Source organism: Euprymna scolopes, chromosome 22 (assembly GCF_053919585.1).
Source record: "Euprymna scolopes isolate OS-2025 chromosome 22, ASM5391958v1, whole genome shotgun sequence".
Taxonomy (NCBI): Eukaryota; Metazoa; Mollusca; class Cephalopoda; order Sepiida; family Sepiolidae; genus Euprymna; species Euprymna scolopes.
This window is the reverse complement of record NC_136503.1, coordinates 81,332,933-81,357,764: the sequence shown is the minus strand read 5'-3', so window position 1 is coordinate 81,357,764 and position 24,832 is coordinate 81,332,933. Positions and strand designations below refer to the sequence as shown.

At 35.2% G+C, this 24,832-nt stretch overlaps 1 protein-coding gene across 7 annotated transcripts in view; it reads right to left on the bottom strand.

The window, feature by feature from the left end:
- Positions 1-24,832, bottom strand: part of LOC145243504 (FERM domain-containing protein 8-like) — a 218,103-nt gene that overhangs the window by 79,714 nt on the left and 113,557 nt on the right. For 5 of the 7 annotated variants that reach the window (XM_080106459.1, XM_080106461.1, XM_080106463.1 and 2 more), the window contains exon 2: positions 23,169-23,265. In XM_080106459.1, coding sequence (XP_079962585.1) covers positions 23,169-23,265 — 97 coding nt within the window. Of the gene's footprint in view, positions 1-2,400; positions 3,448-16,466; positions 16,961-23,168; positions 23,266-24,832 lie in introns of those variants that run through there. The other 2 variants (XM_080106465.1, XM_080106467.1) reach the window with 2 other exon arrangements.

The following is a 24,832-nucleotide window of genomic DNA, read 5'->3' as shown; positions in this document are numbered from 1 at the left end:
AAAATTCTAAAAAACACTACGTTTTTTTTTGTTTTAAATTTGAATATATTATTTATTGACCTTTTCTCTTCAATTTGGGAGTAAATTAATTATTTACTTTCGGTGAGTAAATTAATTATTTACTTTTTAATAGACACTTGAAAATGGGGGGGGCGTGAATTAAAAAAAAAAAACGTTTGTCTAAAATATTATATTCGGTTTATTGGAAAGAACATAAAATTTCACATTGACCCTGAAAATATCGTAAAAATGGAATCAATAGAAAAATTTTGATAGATTTTTAAAATTTAAAAATTGAAAAATATTGAGTTCGGAAAATTCATTACTGTTTAAAAAAAAATAATAATATTTCTATTACTTTTAAAACAACTTTAATAGTTTATTTTGGAAGTATAATCCATAAAGAAAATAAACAGCCCACTTTTAACAGAGAAATTACGAGATTTTTATATTTTATTCGGAGTTTCGTGTTAGGGGTGTCAAAAATTCCTACAAAAATTCTGATACACCTACCACTACATGGCTTAATATTTGGAAAACTACTTGATTACAACAAAAATATGCGTGCTGTTGCAGTTGCATGTATAGAAATGATCACTACTGATAACATAAGGAATTACATTGCTTAATATCCGGAAAACTACTTCTTTGTGGCAAAAATATGCGCACTTAATGTACAGAAATGGTCACCACTGATAACATAAGGAATTATAAGTATCTGTATACAGATTTTTATTTATTTTTTCATTTCCTCGTGTCTTTATTGAAAGATGAAAACAGAAAAAAAAAAAAAAAATTTTAGCCAATAAACAAACAAAAAATGCACCCTCACTAAGTAGCCAGAAAGTGGGTGCTCATTTTAAGTTAAATTTACATGGAAAAGTAATTTGTTCATATCATGAAAACTATTTCTCTGCGGCGGAAGCAGATTCATTTTGAACACACCGAAATCTACACAAAAAAAACAAAACAAAAAAAAAAACAATATATTTTTCTATACGAACGTGAGACGGGTCTAAAAGTAAAATTTTATCTAAATTTCCAATTATTTTTTTATCTTAATTATTTACAGTAAAATGGATTTCAACATTGATCCAAAACAACTTTTTTTTTTTTTTTTACTTGAAATTAGGTTTTAGTAAAAAAAATATTAAAAAAATAATGATAATCATAAAATAACAGTAAAAACAAGTTATAGCAGGTGTAATCGTACACGTGAACAAAACAAATCGATCATGAAAAGAAAAATGGCAGATATATAAATAAATGAAAAGGGGAAGTAACTCCAAATGTTACACCTTTTTTAAAGGTAACATTTTCGATAGAGTTAACAAGTTGAAATAACAAAAGCAAAAACGATAAAAATAACATGACCTTTAAAAAAATGGAGTTATCTCCCTTTTTCATTTATTGGCTACTTTTTCTGTATGCGGTTACAGTAAAATTTACAATACCGTTATTATAAATAAACTACATACTGCCGTAAATAAAACTGCGAGAGATGATTAATTGTTGACGAAAAAAAGAAAAAAGCATCTTATTTTTCTTTTTGTGTGAATAAATAACCAATTATTTTCCTTTATTCAGAAATGTGTTTGGGGGACGTGGCGTGCGTAAACTTTTTTTGCTGCTCCCTGAAATGCGCAAAAGGTTTTCTTTCACTTTCTTCATAGACTTCTTTTTTTTTCTTCTTTTTTTTTTAATTGCGTATGTATTTATTTTAGTTTTTGAATTTTTAAAAATTTCTTGGATTAAATTTGACTCATACTTTTATTTCGTGCTTGCTTTTATTTTATTTTCATTAATTTATTTTTATTTCCCCCACTAAATATTTTTATTTTTTGTTACATTTATTTTTTCATACATATTCAAATAATGCTTTGGGACTTTTTTTTTTTTTTTTTGCCCTCAAATAGTACCTTCAAAAAAGTTTTCGTGATTAAATAAACCAATGAAAACCTTTTGTGCACGCGCTTTCAAGGGGCAGCCATTAAAAAAAAAAAAAGGTTACGCAGGGTCCACGTAAACCACGTTGCCCGTGAAGTTGTGTCAGTAATAAATGATCGAATTTAAACTATTTAAAGTTTAAAAATACTCGTAAATTTAATTTTGGCTACATACGTGGAATACGAACTTGTTATGCTTCAGATACGATTTTCAAGTTAACTTTTTACGGTATCTTGTTCATTAAATTGTTAGGTGAAAGTACAAAATAGTTACAAAACGATCTCCCCTCCATGTTAAGAATCAATTTCTAAAACATAACGTTATTATTTCAGCACGGTCCGTATTCTACATAAGTACCTAATTTTGTATGTATAAAAAATATAAAGCAAATAGTTTGTTCTTTTTTCTCTTTCTCTCTCTCTTTCAGTCGGACGCACTAGTTAAAACACTTACCTGTAAGCAAGTTGTGGCCAAAGGTGTGACAATAACAAAAGCCGTGTATCGATATCAGTAAAAACTATCGAAAACTCTCAGAAATGTTTTTGTTTAAGGAAAAATAGATTTAATGGGGAGACGGATTCACCCCTTTTTTTCTCCCCATTCTGTTTTATTTCGTATTTCCTCACATTTTTGTTGCTGTACGCGTTGTGTATTGGAAGCCATATAACCAGTGTGTCGTGTCGCGAGGTAATCGTGCGTAATTAGCAAAGTTATTTCCAGTTTTAGAGGCTAAACGCGACAGTGCGAGGGGATAAGAATATTAATAAAATCATAAAACTCTTCCCGTGCCTGTATGTGTGTGTGTGTGTGTGTGTGTGTCTACGTGACTTACACATAATTATTTAGTGAAGGTAGAGAATAGTTTACAATGGTCTAACTTTTGTTAACTTCGTATGATAAGCGCCAAGATTAAGTGAGTTAAAAAATTTTTGAAAAAGCGAGACAGTGGTTACTGCATAAAAGGAACTGTGTGTGTGTGTGTGTGTGTGAGTTCGTTTCCTATATACTCTTAAACGGCAGGATTGAATTTTTGGAATTTCACACGAATATACTCTATGTGCCTGGCAATGTCCTATATAGGTTTTATGTCGGAATGTCTTCAATAAGTATCGATAATCGAAAAAAAAAAAAAATCCGAATGAAAGAAGGAAAAGGTGATTCGGACTAAAGTTAATGCTTCATATAGTCTAACATCACCACTCACCAGTGCATTTGAGAAGTTTTATAACTGCACAAGCAGAAAGACCCGGCACATCAAAGAACCGGCATATCAAAGAACCTACTGTTGATTTTCTAATCAACAGTAGGTTCTTTGATGAAACAAGGGTGCGTTCGGAATGAATGTTTCTGTTTGGACACCAATTGAAGCATGATACTTGACTTTTGCATTTTTAACTTTAATTCAACTTAAACTTTACAATAAATGCCTTAACGAATCTTGCTTTCCCGACTGCTGGAAAACCGCTTTTGTGGTACCAGTCTTCAAGAATTCTGGTGAAAGAACTGACCCACTAAATTATCGTCCCATTAGCCTCCTCCCGCTTTTCGCCAAAATATTTGCGTTCTTAGTTAACCAAGCCTTAGTCCAACACCTAACAGCTGCTAAACTCCTGACCGACAAACAATATGGATTTAGGCAAGCCCGTTCAACAGCAGATATCTTAACTGTAGTCTCTGAACGTATATACCGTTCACTGGACAAAACAGGGGAGGGTAGGGCGGTAGCCCTTGATATATCTAAGGCTTTTGACAGAATATGGCACGATGGTCTTCTGAGGAAAATTAGATCATATGGTATCACTGGAAGAATACATAATGTAATTAAATCCTTCTTAAGTAAGAGAAAAATCCAAGTTGTCCTTGATGGTCGTACATCTAAACAATATGATATAAATGCGAGAGTACCTCAGGGGTCTCTCCTTGGACCTTTATTATTCATAAATGACCTCCCTGATAAAATTGTTTTGGAGATGGGTATACTTGTCGATGACACCACTCTCTATAACAGGCATGAGGGGAAAACGAACACATATCTAAGGTAATGGCAGAAACACTAGAGGATGACCTCCAATCTGTAGTGGAATGGGGACAAAAATAGATGGTCATATTCAATGCTGCCAAGACTAAGCTTGTTTCCTTCATTAACTACAAGAAACCTTCTCTACCACTAATAGCAATGACCAAGAACACATTGCCTGAAAGTATTTCTTTTAAACTCCTCAGCCTAACGTTTACAGGGAACATGAACTGGAATACATACATTGAGAGCATTGCCAAGGCTGCTGCAAAGAAGGTGGGCTCTCTCTACCATGCTAGAAAATTACGGAAGAGAGTTCTGCAGGTGTATAGTTCTAAGAAAGAAGCTTTGGTCATGGAATCTACGTTTAGGTTTAGGCACAGATAAAGAGTGTGGGAAATTATTGATAGTGGTTTTGACTAGACAAGTGTTTTTCGTGAAAGTTTGGTGAGGAGGGGGCCATAGATTGAAGCTCAGACGAGCACTTGCCATGAAAATAAGGCTCACAGCGTCTCTTCTGTGGGAAAAAGGTTGCAAGGAAGAGAAAAGGGCATCCTCCACTAAGCTATGAAGTCTATTTTGAACTTTGTCAAGTCAGGATAAGCTGCTTCTAGTAGCTCCTGCCCAGATGTGGCAACAGTACTACGTCATTGGCCATACCTGGCTTTTATATAGGTAGAGAATTGCATCAGGAGTGAGATATCTACTGGAGTGATAGAAGGATCCTACCATTTTTCCAACAGCCTTGGCAACGGATTTGATGTATGTGTTCCATTTCAGATCAAGAGTAAAGGTCAAGCCCAGAAGCTTGTCAAAACATGGAGCCTCCCCAAGAAGATAGCCATTCATTTCAATAGATGCCAGATGAAGATCAGAGCGGTGATGATGTAAAGATAGGAGCTTGATTTTAGATGCATTAAAAGTAACCAGCCACCGCTTTCCCCATTGTACCATATGCTTAACATCTTATATTTTTTATTCTTGGTTTGGTATCAAGATGTTAGTAGTTCCTTCATGTTAGTCTGTTCTACTTATAGAAAATATGCGGACGTAGTGGACATACAAAACTGACACGCTGACAAGAAAATAGTGACTGTCCAACATCATATGTTTATCATATATTTTTCACATGTCCAACATCATGTTTTTTCTCTACACATTTATAATTCAATGAGGTATTTCCCTTTAGAAAAACAAAACAAAAAAAACACTTAGTTGACCATTTAAGATCAATTCCAATACATTCATCATCAATCTCTAAATATAATAACACTCCCAAGCCCTTTTTATAATTTGTTATTTCAATAATAGAATATCTTGTCAGTTCAATCTAAATCATAGTGGCCTTCATTCAAACTTGAAATAATTAAGTCGATTAAATCTTTTCGCATTTTTTTCTTTGTTGATTTAAAATATAATCTTACATTAACAATCTGGAGGAAAAAAAATAGCTTCTGACATCTTCATAAATGCCAATTATACGCGGTCGGATTATAATAATAAACACAATTTCTTTTTCAGCACCGCCATTTTTCTTGCTTATATTTTTTACTGTAAATCAGGCTAGATCTGTCCTATTTTGTTTTATAACAAAGACTTATTTGCTATTTGTTTCCCTATTGTATAAAGCTTTCCAACTTGACCTACTTTTGATTAACAGTTCTAAGATAACAATTTTTATATATAATCTAGCTGATGTATCAGTTGACACCAAGTGAGATTGTGGTGACTGAATCGAGAAGTAATTCCTACGAACGCTAAAAAGCAAGTGGCTTTAATCGCTACACTCTTTCCTCCTCCATTTCATTGGAATTTGCTTTCTTCTTAATTCTCCAAAGCAAGTAAGTTTTCACAGAAAGGTATTAACTCAAAGTATTTTCTGGTGATTCTTCTATTCTTCCAGTATTCCCATTTTTATATGCAATATGCATGCCCATATACAGGATGGAACAATAAAATTGTGGCCCTAGAAAAGACATGATTCCATTTCCATTAGATGAAAACCGGTTTTCCTTTTTTGTTGCAGACCATCTACTCGTTGGCCAATTGTGTACAAATCCCAAGAACGATAGGAGTCTTCTATCATGTCTGAAAGTGACACAATGTTCCATGACTCATACTCTCTATCGATCCAAGTTATAGCAACAGGACCATTGCCAGCACCCTCAAAATGCAAATCCGGGCAGTTCAATACTTGAAGGCATGCCCAGAGTGATGAGAACAATGTTTCCAGCCGCAGTTATGATCTTTGGTGTGGTTTTAAGTGAAGGCCACATCATGCCACCTCACATCTCCAAAGCCAAAGTGTTCCTGAATGTGCTGAAGAGAGTGGAGATCCTCTGGTGCAATCAGGTGGCCACTGGCAGACCCTGGTTGTGTTAGTAGGACTCAGCACCGGCTCACAAGTCCAAAGAGACCCAGACTTGGCTTCAGAAGAAGTGCTACGACTTTGTACTCTTTTCTCACTACCCCCACCCTTCTACCTTGATCTGAATCCGCTGGACTACTTCATTTGGTCATATGTCGGGAACATCACCAACATGACCTCCCACAACACCAAAGCCAGCCTGATTTCCACCATCCGCTAAGTATTTGCTCCCAGTTCCGAACCCGTATCAAGGCGATGACTGAGACAGAAGGCAGCTACATTGAATAGATGTCAGCTCTACTACATAATCAAGTTACCTGAATTGATTTTTTCAATAAAAGTTTTAAAATAAAGCTGGAGTGTTGTTTTTTTGTTTGTTTTTTTAGGGCGACACTTATAATTCTTTCACATACCATTTATAAACAATTATATTAAATGTCGGCGTTGTTCTTGGCAATATCTATTGCTATCGTCATCCAAGATGACCCTACCAAAGCCTAGACCACACCACAAGATATATCTATGTACAAAGTTAGGTATGTGTATATGTTTATATATGTCTATGCAGAAGACTCACTCCTAAACTAATTAACTGATCATTATTAATTTTGGAACACAGCTTCTGGGTTTGACCTTTACTCCTGATCTGAAATGGAATACGTACATCAAGTCTGTTGCCAAGGTCGCTGGAAAGATGGTGGGATCCTTCTACCGCTCCAGAAGATATCTCACTACTGATGCAATTCTCTATCTATATAAAAGCCAAGTACGTCCAAGGATGGAATACTGTTGCCATATCTGGGCAGGAGCTGCTAAAAACAGCCTATCCTGCCTTGACAGAGTACAAAATAGACTTCGTGGCTTAGTGGGGGATGCCCTTTTCTCTACCCTGCAACCTCTCTCCCACAGAAGAGACGTTGCGAGCCTGTCCTTGTTTTATCATTATTTCCATGGCAGATGCTCGTCTGAACTCCAATCTCTGGTCCCCCCTCGCCAATCTTTCACGAGAAACACCCGTCTAGCTGAATCCACTGTGAAAAATTTTCCCCACTCTATATCTGTGCCTAAATCAAAACGCGGATTCCATGAACAAAGCTTATTTCTTAGAACTGCACGCCTGTGGAACTCTGTTCCGTCTGCCTGCTTCCCTCCGGACTACAAGTTGGATGTCTTCAAGTCCAATGTTAACAAATTCCTAATGAACCGCCCCCTTAAGTAAACACTTCAGCAAATCTCCTCACTAACTTAATGTACTTGCAATAACCCTTATCCCTGAGTGGCTTCCGGGCTTTGATAAGTGGTGATCACTGTGTAAAAAAAAAAAAAAAAAAAAAAAAAACAGCTACCAGATTTACATCTGTGCAGAAATGTGGATGATATTTAGTTGAATTTAGTTTTATGCAAAGAAGAGGTGGAAAACCTTAAAAATACAAATATTTATGATTTTTGTAAATTTTTAACAATAGGTATTAGACATCAATTAACATATATTTCGGAAATTTTAAATTCTTTGAAGTATATTAAATGGTTTTTAGGACAAAATATGGACATAACCTCCAATTGGAAAATCAAAATATTTCAGATTTGCATTAAATCAGATCCATAAACACGAATTAAACAAGATACTTTAAATTTCACTTTTTCTTTTTTTTTTTTTTCTTTTTTTTTTAGACCGTTTAAGCTTAAGTGGTCGTTTGATTTTAAACATTTTTAGAAGTAATGTTTTTTTTTATGAAAATGGAAATAAAAATTCTAGGTATAAGATTTAATAAATCTTTGGCAACCAGAAGAATTCCCAACTCCAAATCTATAGTAAATGATATTTCGTCAGATTTGTTTCCTGATATTGAAAAGTTTAAAATAAGTAATCAAATAGGTGTTTTAAAAAAAATCAGAAAACGTTTTGTAGTAATTTTTATTTTAAACAAAAGATAAGACATAACTTTACTTTGTATATTCGATGAAAATATAGTTTCACTTTTTGATGGTTATCTGAGAAAGCTTTATGTTCTAGTGTCACATTGACACCATTTTCTAGATAAGTATGTACATATGTAGGCAATGACAGCAGTATTAAAATAAGCATGTAAGTATTCTTAGAAAGCTTTACAAATTGAGTACATACTATAAGACTCACATCAACCTTGACTCTGCCACTACACCTAAATTTTATGCCTATTCTGTATTTCTGCATCACGTCCTTCTCATGCAAGAACAACTTGAGGGAAAGACATTCTCCTCCAACTTTGACTACACAACTTGGCAACATTTATTTATAACTAGCAGGTTTACCCGGCATTGCCAAGGAGTGTAGGTGTGTGGGGAGATAATAAAATAGAGGAGTTGAAAGCAAAAAGAAGAAAAAAAAAAGAAAGAAAACGTGTGTGTAGCATATATGGCTTTTAAAACCCTCAATGAGATTAAATATTGAAACCGCATCTCCCCCTCTGACTGTTGCTTTTTCTCTTTCGGTAATTTTTTTGCGACTATTTCAAAATATTAGAAAGGTAGAAAGAAAAATCTTCAGTAGCTGATTGCAGGAGATAGTTTTAGTATTCATTTTTCAAACAAATACGAGTAAATATGAAAGCAATTTTACTTTTTTAATTAAAAGATTTCATTCCCACCACCACCTATGAACCCAAACAAATTAGAGTATTTTTGTTTTAACCATAACCAGTTGAAGGTCATACTGAATCAGAATACGTAAGGTTTGTAAGTTTATCTTTTGCAGTTTCTGAGTTTTAAGCCAAATGCACAGGCAGAAATATGACTCCTTTGAAATAGTTTTTTTTTTTAAGAGTTGTCTACATTTAATCTATATATATAAAAGGCAAAATGTGTGTGTGTGTGTGCATTTTTCTGTATGTCTGCCAAAGGCTTTTTTTTGCCGGGCTTCTCGATCGGCTCACACATTAAAACTTTTTATATGCTGTCTAAATCATAATATCTACGACTTAAGAACGGGGGTCACGGCTATCTTTAATTTGCTCGACTTTCTATTTTCGTCTTTGTTATGCTTTTCAGTATAAAAAAAGACTATGATGGGGCGGGGGAAATAGAAACTGGCTTGCAGCGCAAAACGGGGTCAAACATCACGCAACTTAACTTTCTCGCACCTGTCAATTTCACTTTATAAACGTTAACTTAAGACGCTTATTACTTCTTCCCTTGTGGCCGAGATGGTTAGGAGTCTGGATTTTTTTCCCCTTTTGTTTCTACCTTCGCAACAAGGATTTGGGTTCAAGCCTACCTTCCTACTAAAACTTTTTTTCTTTTACACCTCCAAACACCTAGCCAAGGTTTGTTTTTTTTTAACAGGGTTGTTTTGATCTACCACCCTCCCCAACACATACACGCCTCCAAACACCCGGGCAATGTTGAGTACCCCCGCTAATCTATATCTATAAATATAAAAGCGAAAATGTGTGTATGTACGTATGTATGTTCGCTTTTTGTGTATGTCCGAGAAAGACTTTTTTCTGAGAAGCGATCGGTCGACTCACTTCTTAAAACTTTTTATATCACATCTAAAGGATAATATCTACGAGTCTAATTTGCTCAAGTTTAAAAAGATAAATATTCAATATTTTTCGATCACCGCATGTGCATTAAGCTTTTTCGTATAACAAAAGCGAAACTACTTCTGGCGGCATTTTTCCGGAAACGTCCGACAGCATTCAGCTTTTATCAATGTGGAGTTTCTCCTTATATCAGACAATTGCTATTCAATTTGGACAATCCCCTTTTTATGGGGAGCTGGTTTTCCCCACATCTTGGGGGGAAAAAAAAAAATCCTGCCCCGCAGTCAAAGTTGACGCTCATTAAGTACGGACACCTGCCAAGTTTTAATACTTAAATAAATTCAAACATTTTTCCGTTACTATTTCGTGATGGCCCAGTGGTTAACGTCGCACGTTTTTTTATTTTTTTCACTTTAATTTCCAACTTCGACTCAAGGGTTCGGGTTCGATACTTCATACTTACCGACCAAAACTTTTTTTTATTTTAAAAAGATTTTTCCCCACAAGATTATATATTGAAATATTTAAATAACTTTAAATACTTTAAATAGAGAAATTATATTTAAAGTTTTGGTTTTCTGTTCTTCTATGTCCATTTTTAACCCATGTTTTTCATTAAAATGTGTAGTGTATTTTCATCAGTTACAAGGTTAGGAATCCTATACTCCGCTATAGTCTTTATCTTCATATCAGTGCAGAATACATGAATACAGAAATGAAGTTCACATAACTACTAAAAGACAATCATACCATAATGTGAACATTGGTTAAAAACTAAGAAAATTTAGTAAACATTTACGATATTAAATCAGGGTTGTGGTGAATTTGGGAAGGGACATTATTATTATTATTTCACTTATTAGAAGTTGCCTCATAAGCTATCATCAGTGATTGCTCATTGGCAGTAACCTGTGGTGTTCCCTGGAGACCGAGTGACAACAAGTCTCCCCAGATTTCCAGTGTTCTCCACCTCTTGACCACTTGTGCAGATGATTGCATGTTATTGCAACAGCCGTTGTCATTGATTTCTCGTTGGCATCGGCCATTGATGTGTCCTGGGGTTTGGGTGACAAAATGCCTCCCCAAGGTACCAGATTTGAACTGCACACTTCCAGTGGAGATTTGGTTAGTACTCTCCCACTTCGATCTTTCCATCCTCCCTGACCTTTCACAACTAGTTGATGTGGTGCCAGTCGATGCCATCTACACCAGTTTTTTATTATTATTATTATTATTATTATTATTATGATAATATTAAGGGTGCTTGTGCAGTGTATCCACATGTATTTTAAATAGTATTTCTAAGTTAAATTAAATTTGGGGTTTGTATAACTGTACACATCAATTTGAAAAAGTTGTCAAAAAACAAATATATAACAAATAAATGTTATCAAAGGCAAGATAAGTTACTTTTCTACCTAACTGGATATGCTTTTAGTGTTTTTATTTAATGTAACATGTTTATTATTTTGTATAGTTTTTAGAATCCATGTATAGTCAAACAAACCCCCAAAAAAGGTATCATAAAAATTCAAGGTTTTGTATTACAAAATAATGTTAGAAACTCAATATATATCAGCCTATGTTACCGTAACATAAATTGAGTGAGTTTCAAACAGTATTTTGTATAATTTTTTACATGGAACACATTTTCCCAAATTTAACGTATTCAACAGAGAGCTCACCACCATTTGTCTTTTTCAAATATATCGATAAACACTGATTTTCAAACCGACTAAACATTTTACATTAACTAAAAACTTATCCAGTTAGGTAGAAAAGTAATTTATCTTGTCTTTGATAACATTTATCTGTTAGATATGTGTTTTTTGACAACTTTTTCGAATCTATGTGTATAGTAAAACAAACCCCTCCTTTTTTTTCATTAAATTGTTAGGTGAAAGTGCAGAATAGTTAGAAAGTCCCCCCCCCCCCGTTAAATAATATTCTTTCTAAATAATATTTCAGCACGGTGCAAACAACATCTATTTATAAGATAAAACAAGAAACTATGTTTACTAGAATTTAATGTACTCTTAAACTAATTAAAACTGATTAGTTAATGAATTTTTAATTCATTTCTGTTTTTCGTATATCTCGGAAGAGAATAAAAAATTTCCTATTTCCAGTTTCAGTCATGTAAATTATTTAAACTTAAAATATTATAAAAAAACAAAAACTTGACGTTTTAAATATATTTCAAAGAAATAAGTTACACCCAGTGCTAAAATATTGAATTCATCGATCATAAACAAAAAAAAAACACCAAAAAAACGTTTTGAAAAATGCTTCTAACTTTAAAATATTTGGAAATACTCAATGAAAAGTTTTATTTATTATTAAAAGAACGGACTGAAAAAATATTCTTATGTAAAAATTGTTTGTTTTGCAGTAAAAAAAAAAAATAAATAAATAAATTAAAATTAACTATTCAATTTTTTCCGATAGAAATAAAAGTTCAAAAACGAGTCCACTTACTATATTTTGTTAGATTAAAATTATCCCAATGTGCAATTATAATAATTATCCAAATGGAGAATTGTTCTTTCTCTTTAGAAGAACATACATGGAGGTTCGGTACCACAGCCATATTTTTTATGCTTATTAGTGTGACCACGTGGTTGAACACAGGAAACTTTAGGTACCCTTTACCTACAAGTCGATTTGGCATTGACATTATGCTGACATGTTCACTGGCCTTCTCTCTTGGTAGCTGTGATTGAGTTATGTTTGCAAAGAAATTTTGTTTTAATGTTCTATTAGGTTGACAAAAAAGTTCTTGCAGAATTTTTAACTTTGATTTCAAATGATGTATTTTCAAATAAGTTTTCATTATAATACCTTTACTTTATATATATATAATTTTAAAGAGCGTTTTTCACTCTATCTAGTCATTTAAATTACAATCGTTCTAAAACAATTATCTTTTCAGAATGTTGAATACAAGATGCAAAAAATAGCAAATTCACACAAATTTTCTTATTTCAAATCAAGCTAGGCCAAAAAGTTGCTGAAACAATATCAACAAAAGTTTGGCCCAGGAACCACTAATGAATGCACAGCACAATGATGGTTTAAGAAGTTTCGTAGTGGCGACAAGGGTCTTGAGGATGAGCGTAGTGGTCAGCCATCAGATGTTGGAAACGATCAATTAAGAGCTTTAGTCGAAGACAATTTATGCACAACTGTTAGAGAACTTGCTTCTGTATAACATGACAATGTATACAACGATTTCCAAACACTTGAGAGATTGAAAAGACAAAAAAACTTGATATATGGGTGCCTCACGAATTGAACAACAACCAAAAGAAACGGCATTATGAAGTGTTATCTTCCCTTCTTTTACGCATAGAAACCGTTACAGTATAGAAGTACTGTCAACAAATAGATTAAATGCATCAGAAACTTCAACAACAACACCCAGCATTAGTTAACAGAAAAGGCCAAATTCTCCTTCATGACAATGCCTGACTGCATGTTGCTAAACCGATCCTGCAGAAGTTGAACACTGCCTCGTCCGCCATATTCTCCAGACCTCTCACCAACAACCACTTTTTCAAGCAACTCAACAACTTTCTGCATGAGAAATGCTTTAAAAACCTAAGCGATATCAAAAACGCCTTCATCGCCACCAGAATGCAAGATTTTTACGTTATTTGCATAAATACACTTTTTTTGCGTTGGCAAAAGTGTGTTGATTCTGATGGTGCTTATTTCGATTAATAAATTTTTGTTTGAACTAAGATATTGTTGTGTCTGGATCAATAACAACACGAACGCAGAAAGTAAAGGTAAAACAAATATATTAAGACGAAAATATAATACATATTTACAAAGGTGCAGTTGTACTGCAGTTGGAAGATTGTCCGGCAGAGGGCGTGTTAAAGTCTTTCATGGAGCAACCGGCACATGCGTCTTGCCTATCCGGCGTTCGAACACAGCTCCCCGGTCTTGCTGACTTAATACCTTTATCTATATCTTGTTCACCCATGTATGCTAATTAGTGGACATCTCCACAACAGATATGTTCATCTGAATTTAAAAGTTAAAAACCGCAAGACCTTTCTTGTCAACCTGATAATTTATAGCCGAACAGATCACTCATCACTTAGTTATCTGTATTTCTCTCACCCTCTCTCACTATGTTGATTTGATTTAAACTTAGGAACCTCTGCATCCTGTAATGCTTGAGGCAATTAAACTATACCATCATTTTCAATCTGAAGCTAGATCCACAGCGATCTTCCAGCTTCTTTCCAGTAATTCTCTCTTGATTGTCTGCTTCCAGTTCATTTTTGATCTTTTTTTATCTGAGTCCATTGAAGCATTTGGCTGACATTTCTCTCTAATCTTAGAGTATGCCCAAGCCAGCCTAGATGTTGTTTGAAGATTATTAACGATAATACCAGTTGGTTAGTGTGATCTCTGACTACTTGGTTAATAATTTGATCACTTCATTTGATCTCTGGAATCTTTCTAAGGCACTTGGAATCAAACGCATCTCATTTTTTCTCTTGGCTGCTATTGAGATGCCAAATTTTATTTCCATACAGCAGTGTGAACAAGACATTGCTGTTATAAAGTCTTAATTCAGATCTGAGGGTGAATTTTTGTTTCTCCATTTTCATTCCACCTCATCCACTGAGCAACTGTATTCTAAAATTCATAATGAGAAGTTAATTAATTTAAATTTAAATCTTGTATATATATATATATATATATATAAAGTAGTAGTGTCTGTGTGTACACTGAGAGGATCTCGTTCTGAAAGTAGAGAAGAGATAATGTGAAATGTGAAAGCGAACATAAATACCATTCCAAAATAAGATTCCAGTGGTGTTTCCAGCAGTGGAAGGGTCGATGGGCTAAGTGTGTGCAAGCACAAGGGGCCTACTTTGAAGGGGATTAGGGTCCAAACCTCGTCAGGTATGTGAAATATTTTTCTAGCCGAAGGTCGGATACTTTTTAGACAGGCCTCATATGCCAGAGTTTATAAATTTCTTAATGAAATTAAAGTGGCTGTTATAGTAACCAATAATAATATCTAATCCATCTACTCACCCATTTATCAATTAATCCGTTACGGTTCAGTTTGAAATAGTATTTTCATCACTAAACGCACGGATTGAATTTTCTCAGAATGGGTCTCTCCTTGTTCTGACCAATTTTTCATTTGGCAGAGTTGTCTCCCTTGCATTATTAGTGAACAAGAAAATCACAATAAACTGCTGAAAATATTTTATTTTATTTTTTTTTTATGTGAAGAAAATAAAGATTGATCCATTTACCCCATAATGAGTGAAAAGTAATAATTTTATCCAATACATCTCTGACATTTGTAGAAAGAGAACAAATACTAAACATTATGGTGAAGATAGTGAAAAAAATATTAATTTCGTACAAAGTTTCAGTATATTGTGTATTTGCTTCAGAGATAAAAGTATTTTCATGCCAAAGATAGACAAATGAATAAGGAAAGCTGTATCTAAGCATCCGTTTGGTTTTGCCTGGAACATGATGCCAACTGCTTGAGTTTGCTTGTAATCTGATGTAAGACACTGAACAACGAGCAGACGACTTTTGGATAAATATTGAGAGAAAGAAAACAAAACAAAACTAGATGTTACATGGAAAGCATAGAGATGAACAGCAACATTACTGTCAGATGCACAAAAAAAAAAAAATGGACCTTTTTTTTTTTTTTTAAAACCTTTTCTTACAAATTTCTTTGAAAAGAAAAATTTAAACCAAAAAAACTTAAAAATAAAAAATACATAATTTGTTTTGAAAAAACAAAAAAGTTTGCTAAACATTATCTATCAAAGATTAAAACAAAAATACATAAAAATGATTTTTGTAACCCCCCCCCATCCAGCATATTAAAATTATTTAGATGAATTCATTGAATGAATATTAAAACAAAATTATGTCATTTTGTTTTTGTTTTTTACAATTTCCATTTTTTGTTTCGTACCATTGTTAAGATTTGATCATTGGTGACGCTCGGAATAGTCTGGCGATTGACAGGCAAAGCCAAGTTTTGATATGTCTGGTTCAAAATCTGCACAAGTACCAAAAACATTCCAAAGTAAAGACTATTTTTAGCCCAGTTGATCCAAGAGAAGAAATATTTTTTTTTAATTTTAGATATTATTCATCAAGAGCAATGCTAATCAAGAACCTACCAACTTTGTAGGCCTTTGTTTTGCAGTTTTTGCTTTTTAGTTGGACATACAAACATACACAAACAACTACCCTTTATATAATAGATGAAGATAGACATCACTATTTGCCACCAGCTACTCAAGTTAAACTGGGAAACATATCAAATGATTTTACAAGGAAATTCTTTGTTTTTTTATCAATGAATCACCATTGATTAAGACTAAAAACCACTGAATGGAATGGCATTGGGCATATTTAAAATAAATAATCACTACATTCATATCTATATAAAAAAAAAAATGAAAGCACGCTGGATAAATGCAGAAAATTACAATTTCCTATAACAAAAGAAACAATTGATTTCTTAGTTATTAATCTCTCTAGTGTAGAAAAATGGTTTGAATTTAACTGAAATGTATAATAAATAACAATCATTTTCACTTACCTAGTGATGAGATATAGGCAGCTATTTGCATTTTTCCTTATTTGTAATAAAAGCAGCAATATGATTAGCTAATCAACACAGATGATTATCCAATGAAAATTAGTACTATTTATTGTGAAGTTTCTCATATTAAAGGAAATATCTGCACAAATATAGTTTAGAATCCATTTTCTTTACGTAAAGAAACAGGCCGAAAATTTACGTAATTTATTGGCTAGTTAAAATCAAATATCGATGGGTCTAATTTTGAGAATATGGCCGACTTGTCTTTATGTATTAAATATATAAAATTTTACACATTGTGGTCCTTTATTGTTATTTTACTTTATCGTCACTGGGGATTTCTGCCGGATCTGATCTAGAAGGGGATATTTTTATACCCTGTCAGAGTGCATACTCAGGAAAGTTGGCTACGTTTAAGAACCAACCTTGTATTAACATCCATACTTTTTAATGGAAAGAACGGTGAATCCAGTTCACCATGAGAAATATACATTTACTTGAAAAATGGATGACGTCATAAATGATGAATGGTAGCTATCAAAAGCAGTGTGACATCATAAAGGATGAGTGGTTATTATCAAAAATTGTATGTTTGCATGAATGCAGCAACAACAGCAGCAGCCGTACTGCCTATGGGTATTAGAAAAGTGTTATCAAAATCTATCCACACATAATATCTTAACTTGTTACAGGATCATTGACAGTTCTTTCCTTTGGACTGCTAAACTTTGGAATTCCCTCCCTATTTTCTGCTTCCCTGACAGTACTAACATACAGAAGTTTAAGTGTACTGTGAACTCTCCATAATCCTCTATTAAACATGATCCTAAATAGTAGCCTCTTACGATTAAGTAGCAATACGTTTTGTTTGAGGTGAATAAAAAAAAAACATACAAGATATCATTATAATCCTTGCAATTCATTCAACATTTTTGCTGCCAACCACAATTTATTTCAGCAGTTTTCATGTCAATTTTTCTTAGCTTATTCAACACTAGGATTATGTCCGTATTTTTACATAAAGAGTTTCATTCATCTTAGTTCAATAGACCTATCGGATATAACTGGATATACGTAGCACACTAGTAGCAGCATTTGCTCAGTTTTGAGAAAAATAATTAGTATATGGGGGGAGTTATGATTCGTTATTTTAATCAACGAGTCCCTTGCATTGTAAATCTGTGGTTGGCTAATTTGACAAGGAATAAGTGTGGAAGTTAGGCAATGGCAGAGCTTATCTACTTCTTTAATGATATAAATTTACAGACTGTACAATTTGGTGATGTTACGAGCTCGAGGAAATTTGTCAACTATGACCAAGGAGGCCTCCTTCCTAGTGTTTCGGTGCAGTGATAGATCAAAAGTATAAGCTTTATAACTAGGCCAACCCTAACCCAGAATAGGTGCCCTGAAAAGAGGTAGCAGTGCAGAAAGGGGAGGGGGTCAATATCACTTTTTTTTTTTAATTTATTTTTTTTAGCGTCCTCTCATGGTTGAAAAAAATATTGAGTATCATACTTAAATAAAGCTCTGCCCTCATCTAAATAAATTAGCATAAACTATTTAGTAATTTCCCTCTCATAGACAGCGTTATACTATCAATTTAGCATGGTGAAAAGATTATTCAGTTATTTAGGAGTTTGTTTTCAAATAATAAGTGAAGAAAAGATGGTTAAAATAAGTCTGAAAAATGTAGAGAATAAGATAGATACAAGGAGAAAATAGTGTTAAATGCAATGGAGAGTAGATAATGTATGTGGATGCGTTATCGGTAGCTCCAGTAACTCTCGCTTCTCCTTTTTTGTCCTTCAGTCCTCACTTCCAATGAGTGATTTTTCTGATAAAGGGTGAAGAAAAAGCTGCTTTCCAGGTCAGTAGTACTTTGTGAACAGCAGCTTGAGATGTCGGAAAATTTCTGTTTCTATGTCTATCCTTGTGGTCATGTCACTAGTAAAGGGTGCTGGAGGTAAACGTGTCATCTGGGCTGACGTTATCCGCCTGATAGTCAAGGACCCGCACTTTTGGATTAACCACTAAGGAGGCTGTCCTATCAGCAGGTGCAAAGTACAGGGGCTGCTGTATTGCCATTTGGTGAATGGATTTTGGACCATACAGTAGTTTCTGGTAGGGCCTCTCGATGCCATACTAGTGGGTAATTGTTATGACTTTACCTTTTCATGTGCTACAAAAAAAAAAAAAAAAATTTCTTGTCTTTTTCTCTCTTACTTTCACTCTCTGTCCTGCTCCAACTAAGTCTATCGACCTGCTCCACGAATCCCAAAACCTCAGCATGACAAATCTCAAAAAAAAACAAAAAAAAACATGAATAAACCTAGAACCCCATCCTCCAATCTAGACTCCTACTACCAGGTCTCCTTCTACAACATCAGGGGTCTACGTTCCAACCTTCCAGAGGTTGAAACACAATTACAGGAGACGAAACTGGACATATTCTTTCTAAGCGAAACTGGCATAGGGCCAACCACTTCCCTAGACGAATTAATAATTAAAGGATACTCTAACTTAACATCTAAATCTGACCCCCAAGCATGGAATATGTGCCTACATTAAAGATGGCTTTCCATGTGGTAGGGATATCTCGAGAGAAGACCCTAATTTACCTTATATGTGCTTCTGGGTTGCACTAGCTTACACCACTGCATTTATATTTGCCCTCTATCGCCCCCACAACAGTGGAGTTACTATCTTTAAGAGCATATCTGAGAAAATTGACCACATCCTGTCTGCTCATCCTTCAGTTAACATTCACATTTGCGGTGACTTCAATGTCCATAATGTGGAATGGCTGACCAACTCAAATAAGACCGATGACGAGGGGAGGTTCTGTCATGATTTTGCCACTGCCTATGACCTCACTCAGATTGTTCATGAACCCAGCCGTGTGCCCGATAGTACCGGTCAGTATGCAAGCCTTCTAGACATCTTTCTCACAACTTCCCCTGAGCTATGTTCATGTTCCGTTCTATCTCCCCTGGGATCCTCCGACGACTTCCTTGTATCAGTTAAGATAAAAATGAAATATAATAAATCTTCAGACATACATCTCCACCGTACTGTATATCGATACTCTATGGCTGACTGGGATACCTTCCATACATTCATATCTATCTCCATGTTTAAAAAGGATGTGTCCTCTATAGTATCAGGCATAGACCGATTCATACCATCCAAAAAATTCCAACAAAAACCTAACAGCCAGCCATGGTTCTCCCCAGAATGTGTTACTGCCATCACCCACAGAAATCACTTTTTCCATAGCTACTAATGTAATAGATGTACTGAGACTAAATTTAAATCCAAAGTAGATGAGCAGCGGCTTGGTTCCCACCAGTTTTGGCAAATAGCAAACAGGATTCTGAACAGAAGCGTGCATTCTATCCCAACCATCATCAATGGACCTGAGGTCATCTCGTCAGCATCCGTCAAGGCCAGACTATTTGCCAAGAACTTTGCAGCTAATTCCACCCTATGTGATGAAGGCCATCAACTCTCCATATTTCCTCTTATAACAGACAACACGCTATGCAACATACAAATATCTGTGCGTGAGGTCGCCAAGCTAATCAATAACCTTGATTCCAGTAAAGCAACTGGCCCTGACAGCATTCCCGTTATAGTGTTGAAAAAGCTCCAACCAGAACTTGTCCCCAATACTTACAAAACTGTTTAAGCGTTGCCTTAAGGAAAAATGCTTCCCCACACCATGGAAAACCTCATCAGTATGCCTTGTATTTAAGAATTCAGGTGGAAAGTCATCTCCCTCTCAGTAAAGACCAATAAGTCTCCTGTGTGTTATGAGTAAGTTGTTGGAATCCATATTAAATGAAGAAGTAGTCAACCACCTCAGCAGAAACAACCTTCTTAGTGACATGCAATATTGTTTCCGCTCCGCAAAATCTATAGCAGATGTGCTAACGGTTATATCTCATAGGATTAGTGAATTTCTTGACAAAGGCTTCCTTTCCAGGGCAATTGCTCTTGACATATCAAAGGCCTTCGATAAGGTATGGCATAAGGGCCTACTTCACAAAATTTTCAGCTATGGTATAACTGGAAATGTTTTCTCAATCATTAAATCATTTTTCTCCAATAGATTCATAAGAGTAGTGGTTGATGGGCAGAAATCAGAGGCACACAGTATTAATGCTGGAGTCCCTCAAGGGTCTATCCTGGGCCCAACTCTCTTCCTGATCTATATCAATGATCTCCCAAAACACATACTTAAATCATTCGTTGACATCTATGCTGATGGCACAGCCATCTATGGCAACACATTAAAGGCCGTAAATGACAAAGTTCTCTCTAATTCTCTCTGAGCGCGTGGTACAGTGGGGGAAGAGGTGGCTGATCACTTTTAATGCATCTAAAACCAAGCTTCTATCTTTACATCATCAACGCTCTGATCCCCATCTGGCATCAATTGAAATGGATGGCTCTCGTCTTGGGGAGGCTCCATGTTTTGACAAGCTTCTGGGTCTGATCTTTACTCCTGATCTGAAATGGAACACGTACATCAGGTCTGTTGCCAAGGTCGCTGTGAAAATGGTGGGATCCTTCTACCGCTCCAAAAGATATCTCACTACTGATGCAATTCTCTATCTGTATAAAAGCCAAGTACATCCAAGGATGGAGTACTGCTGCCACATCTGGTCAGGAGCTGCTAAAAACAGCCTATCCTGATAGAGTACAAAAAAGACTTCGTAGCTTAGTGGGGGATGCCCTTTTCTCTTTCTTGCAGCCTCTGTCTCACAGAAGAGACGTTGCGAGCCTGTCTTTGTTTTATCGTTATTTCCATGGCAAGTGCTCGTCTGAGCTCCAATCTCTCGTCCCCCCCTCACCAACCTTTCATGAGAAACACCCGTCTAGCTGAAAACACTGTCAATAATTTTCCCCACTCTTTATCTGTACCTAAATCCAAACGTAGATTCCATGATCAGAGCTTTTTTTTTCAGAAGTGCACGACTGTAGAACTCTCTTCCGTTTGCCTGTTTCCCACCTGACTACAACTTGGATGTCTTCAAGTCCAACATAAACAAATTCCTGACAAACCGCCCCCTTTAGTAAGACACTATCAAATCTCCAATACTAATGATTACTATAATACTATCTCATTGATTACTGTACACGCAATAACCCTTATCCCTGAGTGGCCTCCAGGTCTTGATAAGTGGTGACCTCTATGTAAAAAAAAAAAAAATTTGATTTTGGACTTAATATGAAATGAGCGGATAAAGATTTACTTATCTTAATTCATCATCTTGGAGACATGGTCACTCTTTCTGCCTATGTTCTTGAAATTTCATCCAAGTTTCAACCTCTGTCTCATCGACGAAATGTTGCATTCCTCTGCCTGTTCTACAAGTATTTTAATAGTGAATGCTCTGATGAACTGCAAGCCCTTGTACTCCTTCAACGTAAACACCCTCGACAAACCCGACAAGCAGTAGAATCCCACCCCTAGACAGTAGAGATCCCTAGATGTAAGAAAGTTTCTTCCCCAGAACTGTTAGATTTTGAAACTCCTTTCCGGATTCCTGCTTTCCCTACTGTACTGACATGCAGAAGTTCAAGTGTAATGTGAACAGACATCTCACTGCTCAACTCCCTACATAGTATCCTTGCAACTTATATCCCCGATAGTAGCCCTCTACATCAAAGTGGCACTGTGCCTTGTTTGGGATGAAAATGGATTGATAAAAAAAACTATTAAAGTAAAAGACTTTTTCGCTCTATAGAGGTCTCAACAGTCAAGAGGTGTGATTTTGCTACTTGTCAGGTTAGTCGGGGGGGTACTTACGTCAAGGAGGCACAAGTGCTAAGAGTTCATCAGAACACATTCCATTAAAGTACTTGTAAAACAAGCACAGGGATGTCATATTGCAGCGATGGGACAAAGGTTGGGGCTTGACTGATAGTGCGAGACCTATTAGATTTGACTCTTTTTTTTGGACCGTGTCTAAGTGTGAGAGACTATTATTAGATGCACCAGCCGAGATGTAACAACGATACTCAATGCATTGGCGAATGGTGGCTGTGTAGAGATATTTAAACTTCTGTGAATTAGTACAGATAGGAAAGCAGGAAACATGAATGGAATTCCAAAGTCTAGCTGTAAAAAAACTTTCTGGCATCTAGAGACGCCAACAGTGAAAGGGTGGGTTTTGTTACTTGTCAGGTTAATAGGGAGTATGTACGTTGTGGGGGGCACAAGTGCTATGAGTTCATCAACACATTTCATTGAAGTATTTTACAAACAGGGATGCCACATTGCGGCAATGAGACAGAGAGAGCTTTTTTTTTTTTCTCTTTTTTTTTTTACACAGTGATCACCACTTATCAAGGCCCGGAAGCCACTCAGGGATAAGAGCTTGGCTGATTATGTGAGATCTATCAGATTTGAGACTCTTTTTGGATTGTGTCTAAGCATGAAAGAATAGTGGTAGATACAACACCAGCCCAGATGTTGTAACAATACACCATGCATAGGTGAATCATGCTTTGGTAAACATATAGGATACTCTCTGGTGCAAGTAATTTTCTAGCACAGTAAAGGGAGTTCACTTTCTTTGCAGCAGCCTTGGTAATGTCCTCAATGTATTTGTTTCGATTTTTGTTGCCTGTGAATGTTAAGCTGAGGTTTATAAGTAAGAAATATGTAAGAAACAAAGTTTTACTTACAATCAGTGTATGCTTCTTGGATGCCACATTCACTTTTATCATCCACTAAAGGTTTACTCTCCTCTTTGGTGGATTCGCTGCTTTCTTCTGGCTGCATCTTCAAGTATGAAAAGAAAAACAAAAAGAAAAAAAAAAGAAAAAAAGTTAGAAAAAAAAATAAAGCTTATTTATCTATATACTACCAAAAGTAGATATCTATGTCAGGTTGCTCAAATTTTCAACTTTTGCAGAACAAAATAAAAACAACTTTCCTTGCTTTGCTACATATTAGGAACCCTACATAAATGGCAATTAAGTGAGTTAGTGTGACCCTTGTCAAAATTCACATTAAGTCCATGATAAACCAGACCAGTAAATCAGAATCGTTGAAGGGTTAAATGAAAGATGGGTGACGTAAAGTTGAGGCAGGGACAGAGGTCAAATGCCATTGATAAGGCAGAGAGATAATGAAAGAGGTCACGTTTTTGAGCAGGTTTTCAGAGCAGTCTCTCTGTGGAGCCATACAAATGAGCCACTGTCAATAATGTAGAATAATCTAAGTGGAATGTCCATCTGTGTCACTCATTTCAATAGGTTAGAAAGTTAAATAATTAGCTAAGATAAGATTAGTCTGCTAAGTTCATTCTCTTAAAATAAAATCATTTAGGAAAAACTCTCAGCAGACGTTTCTTCGTGTCATTCTTCATGAAAAGAGATGCATTCTCTTTAACGGCTATTCATGGAACACAATGAAGAGAGGCATCAGACAAGATAATAAAAGACCCACATGCAAACACCCTCCATGTATGTATAAAGACAATGGGACACATATTACAACATCTTTGAAAAAGCTTCATTTCATCACAAATCAATTTGAAATAGCGACCCTTGATTGAAAATGTGCAAATAAAAAAAAAAAATGGGTAAATTGAGTGGATGCATTTTATTTTTCACGAGTGCGAACATCTCTATGAAATGCTTTCTTCATTAATTCGGCTGTCATGCTGAAATTTGAAATAACATTTCTGCTGAGGTATCACGTTTAAATTTGAAATAACATTTGTTTTACTCTCATGCTTAAGTTTGAAAATAGCATTTCTGCTGGGCTGGTAAGCTTACGTTTAAAACAGCGTTAATGTGAGACTGTCATGCTTAAGTTTGAAATAACATTGGAGTTGGGCTGGTTTGAAGTAGCAATTCTTTCTTAAGTGACTAAAATATAACAGTCCAAGTGATAGAAGGTCAGTGCAATGTCTATCATGCATGAAAAAGATTTACATGTGTGTTTGGCCAACTAATTAGGATGAAACAATAGATCTAGCAGCTCTCATATCACATACACGCATAGTGCATTTAACCATGTTGGATAATAAGTGGATTTTGAAAGATTCTGATTGGTTAAAAAAGATCACGTGTTAGAAAAGAGAAGTATATTTCAGAGAACCATTTGTTTCCAATTTTCTTATCATTTTGTTCTAGTTGGGGATGGAGCATCCTACCAGATGCCAGACATTCACCTGCTATCTCATATATTCCAACAGAGAGATGTTTTTTTTTTAAAGATTCTAACCGTCTCTTTAAGTGCAATTGTTTGTATCTCTCTTGTTTTTTTTTTAAATTCGTTTTCATGAGTCTGGTTGCTTCTATAATTATTCGAATAATGGAGATCTTCCTAAGATTCCAAT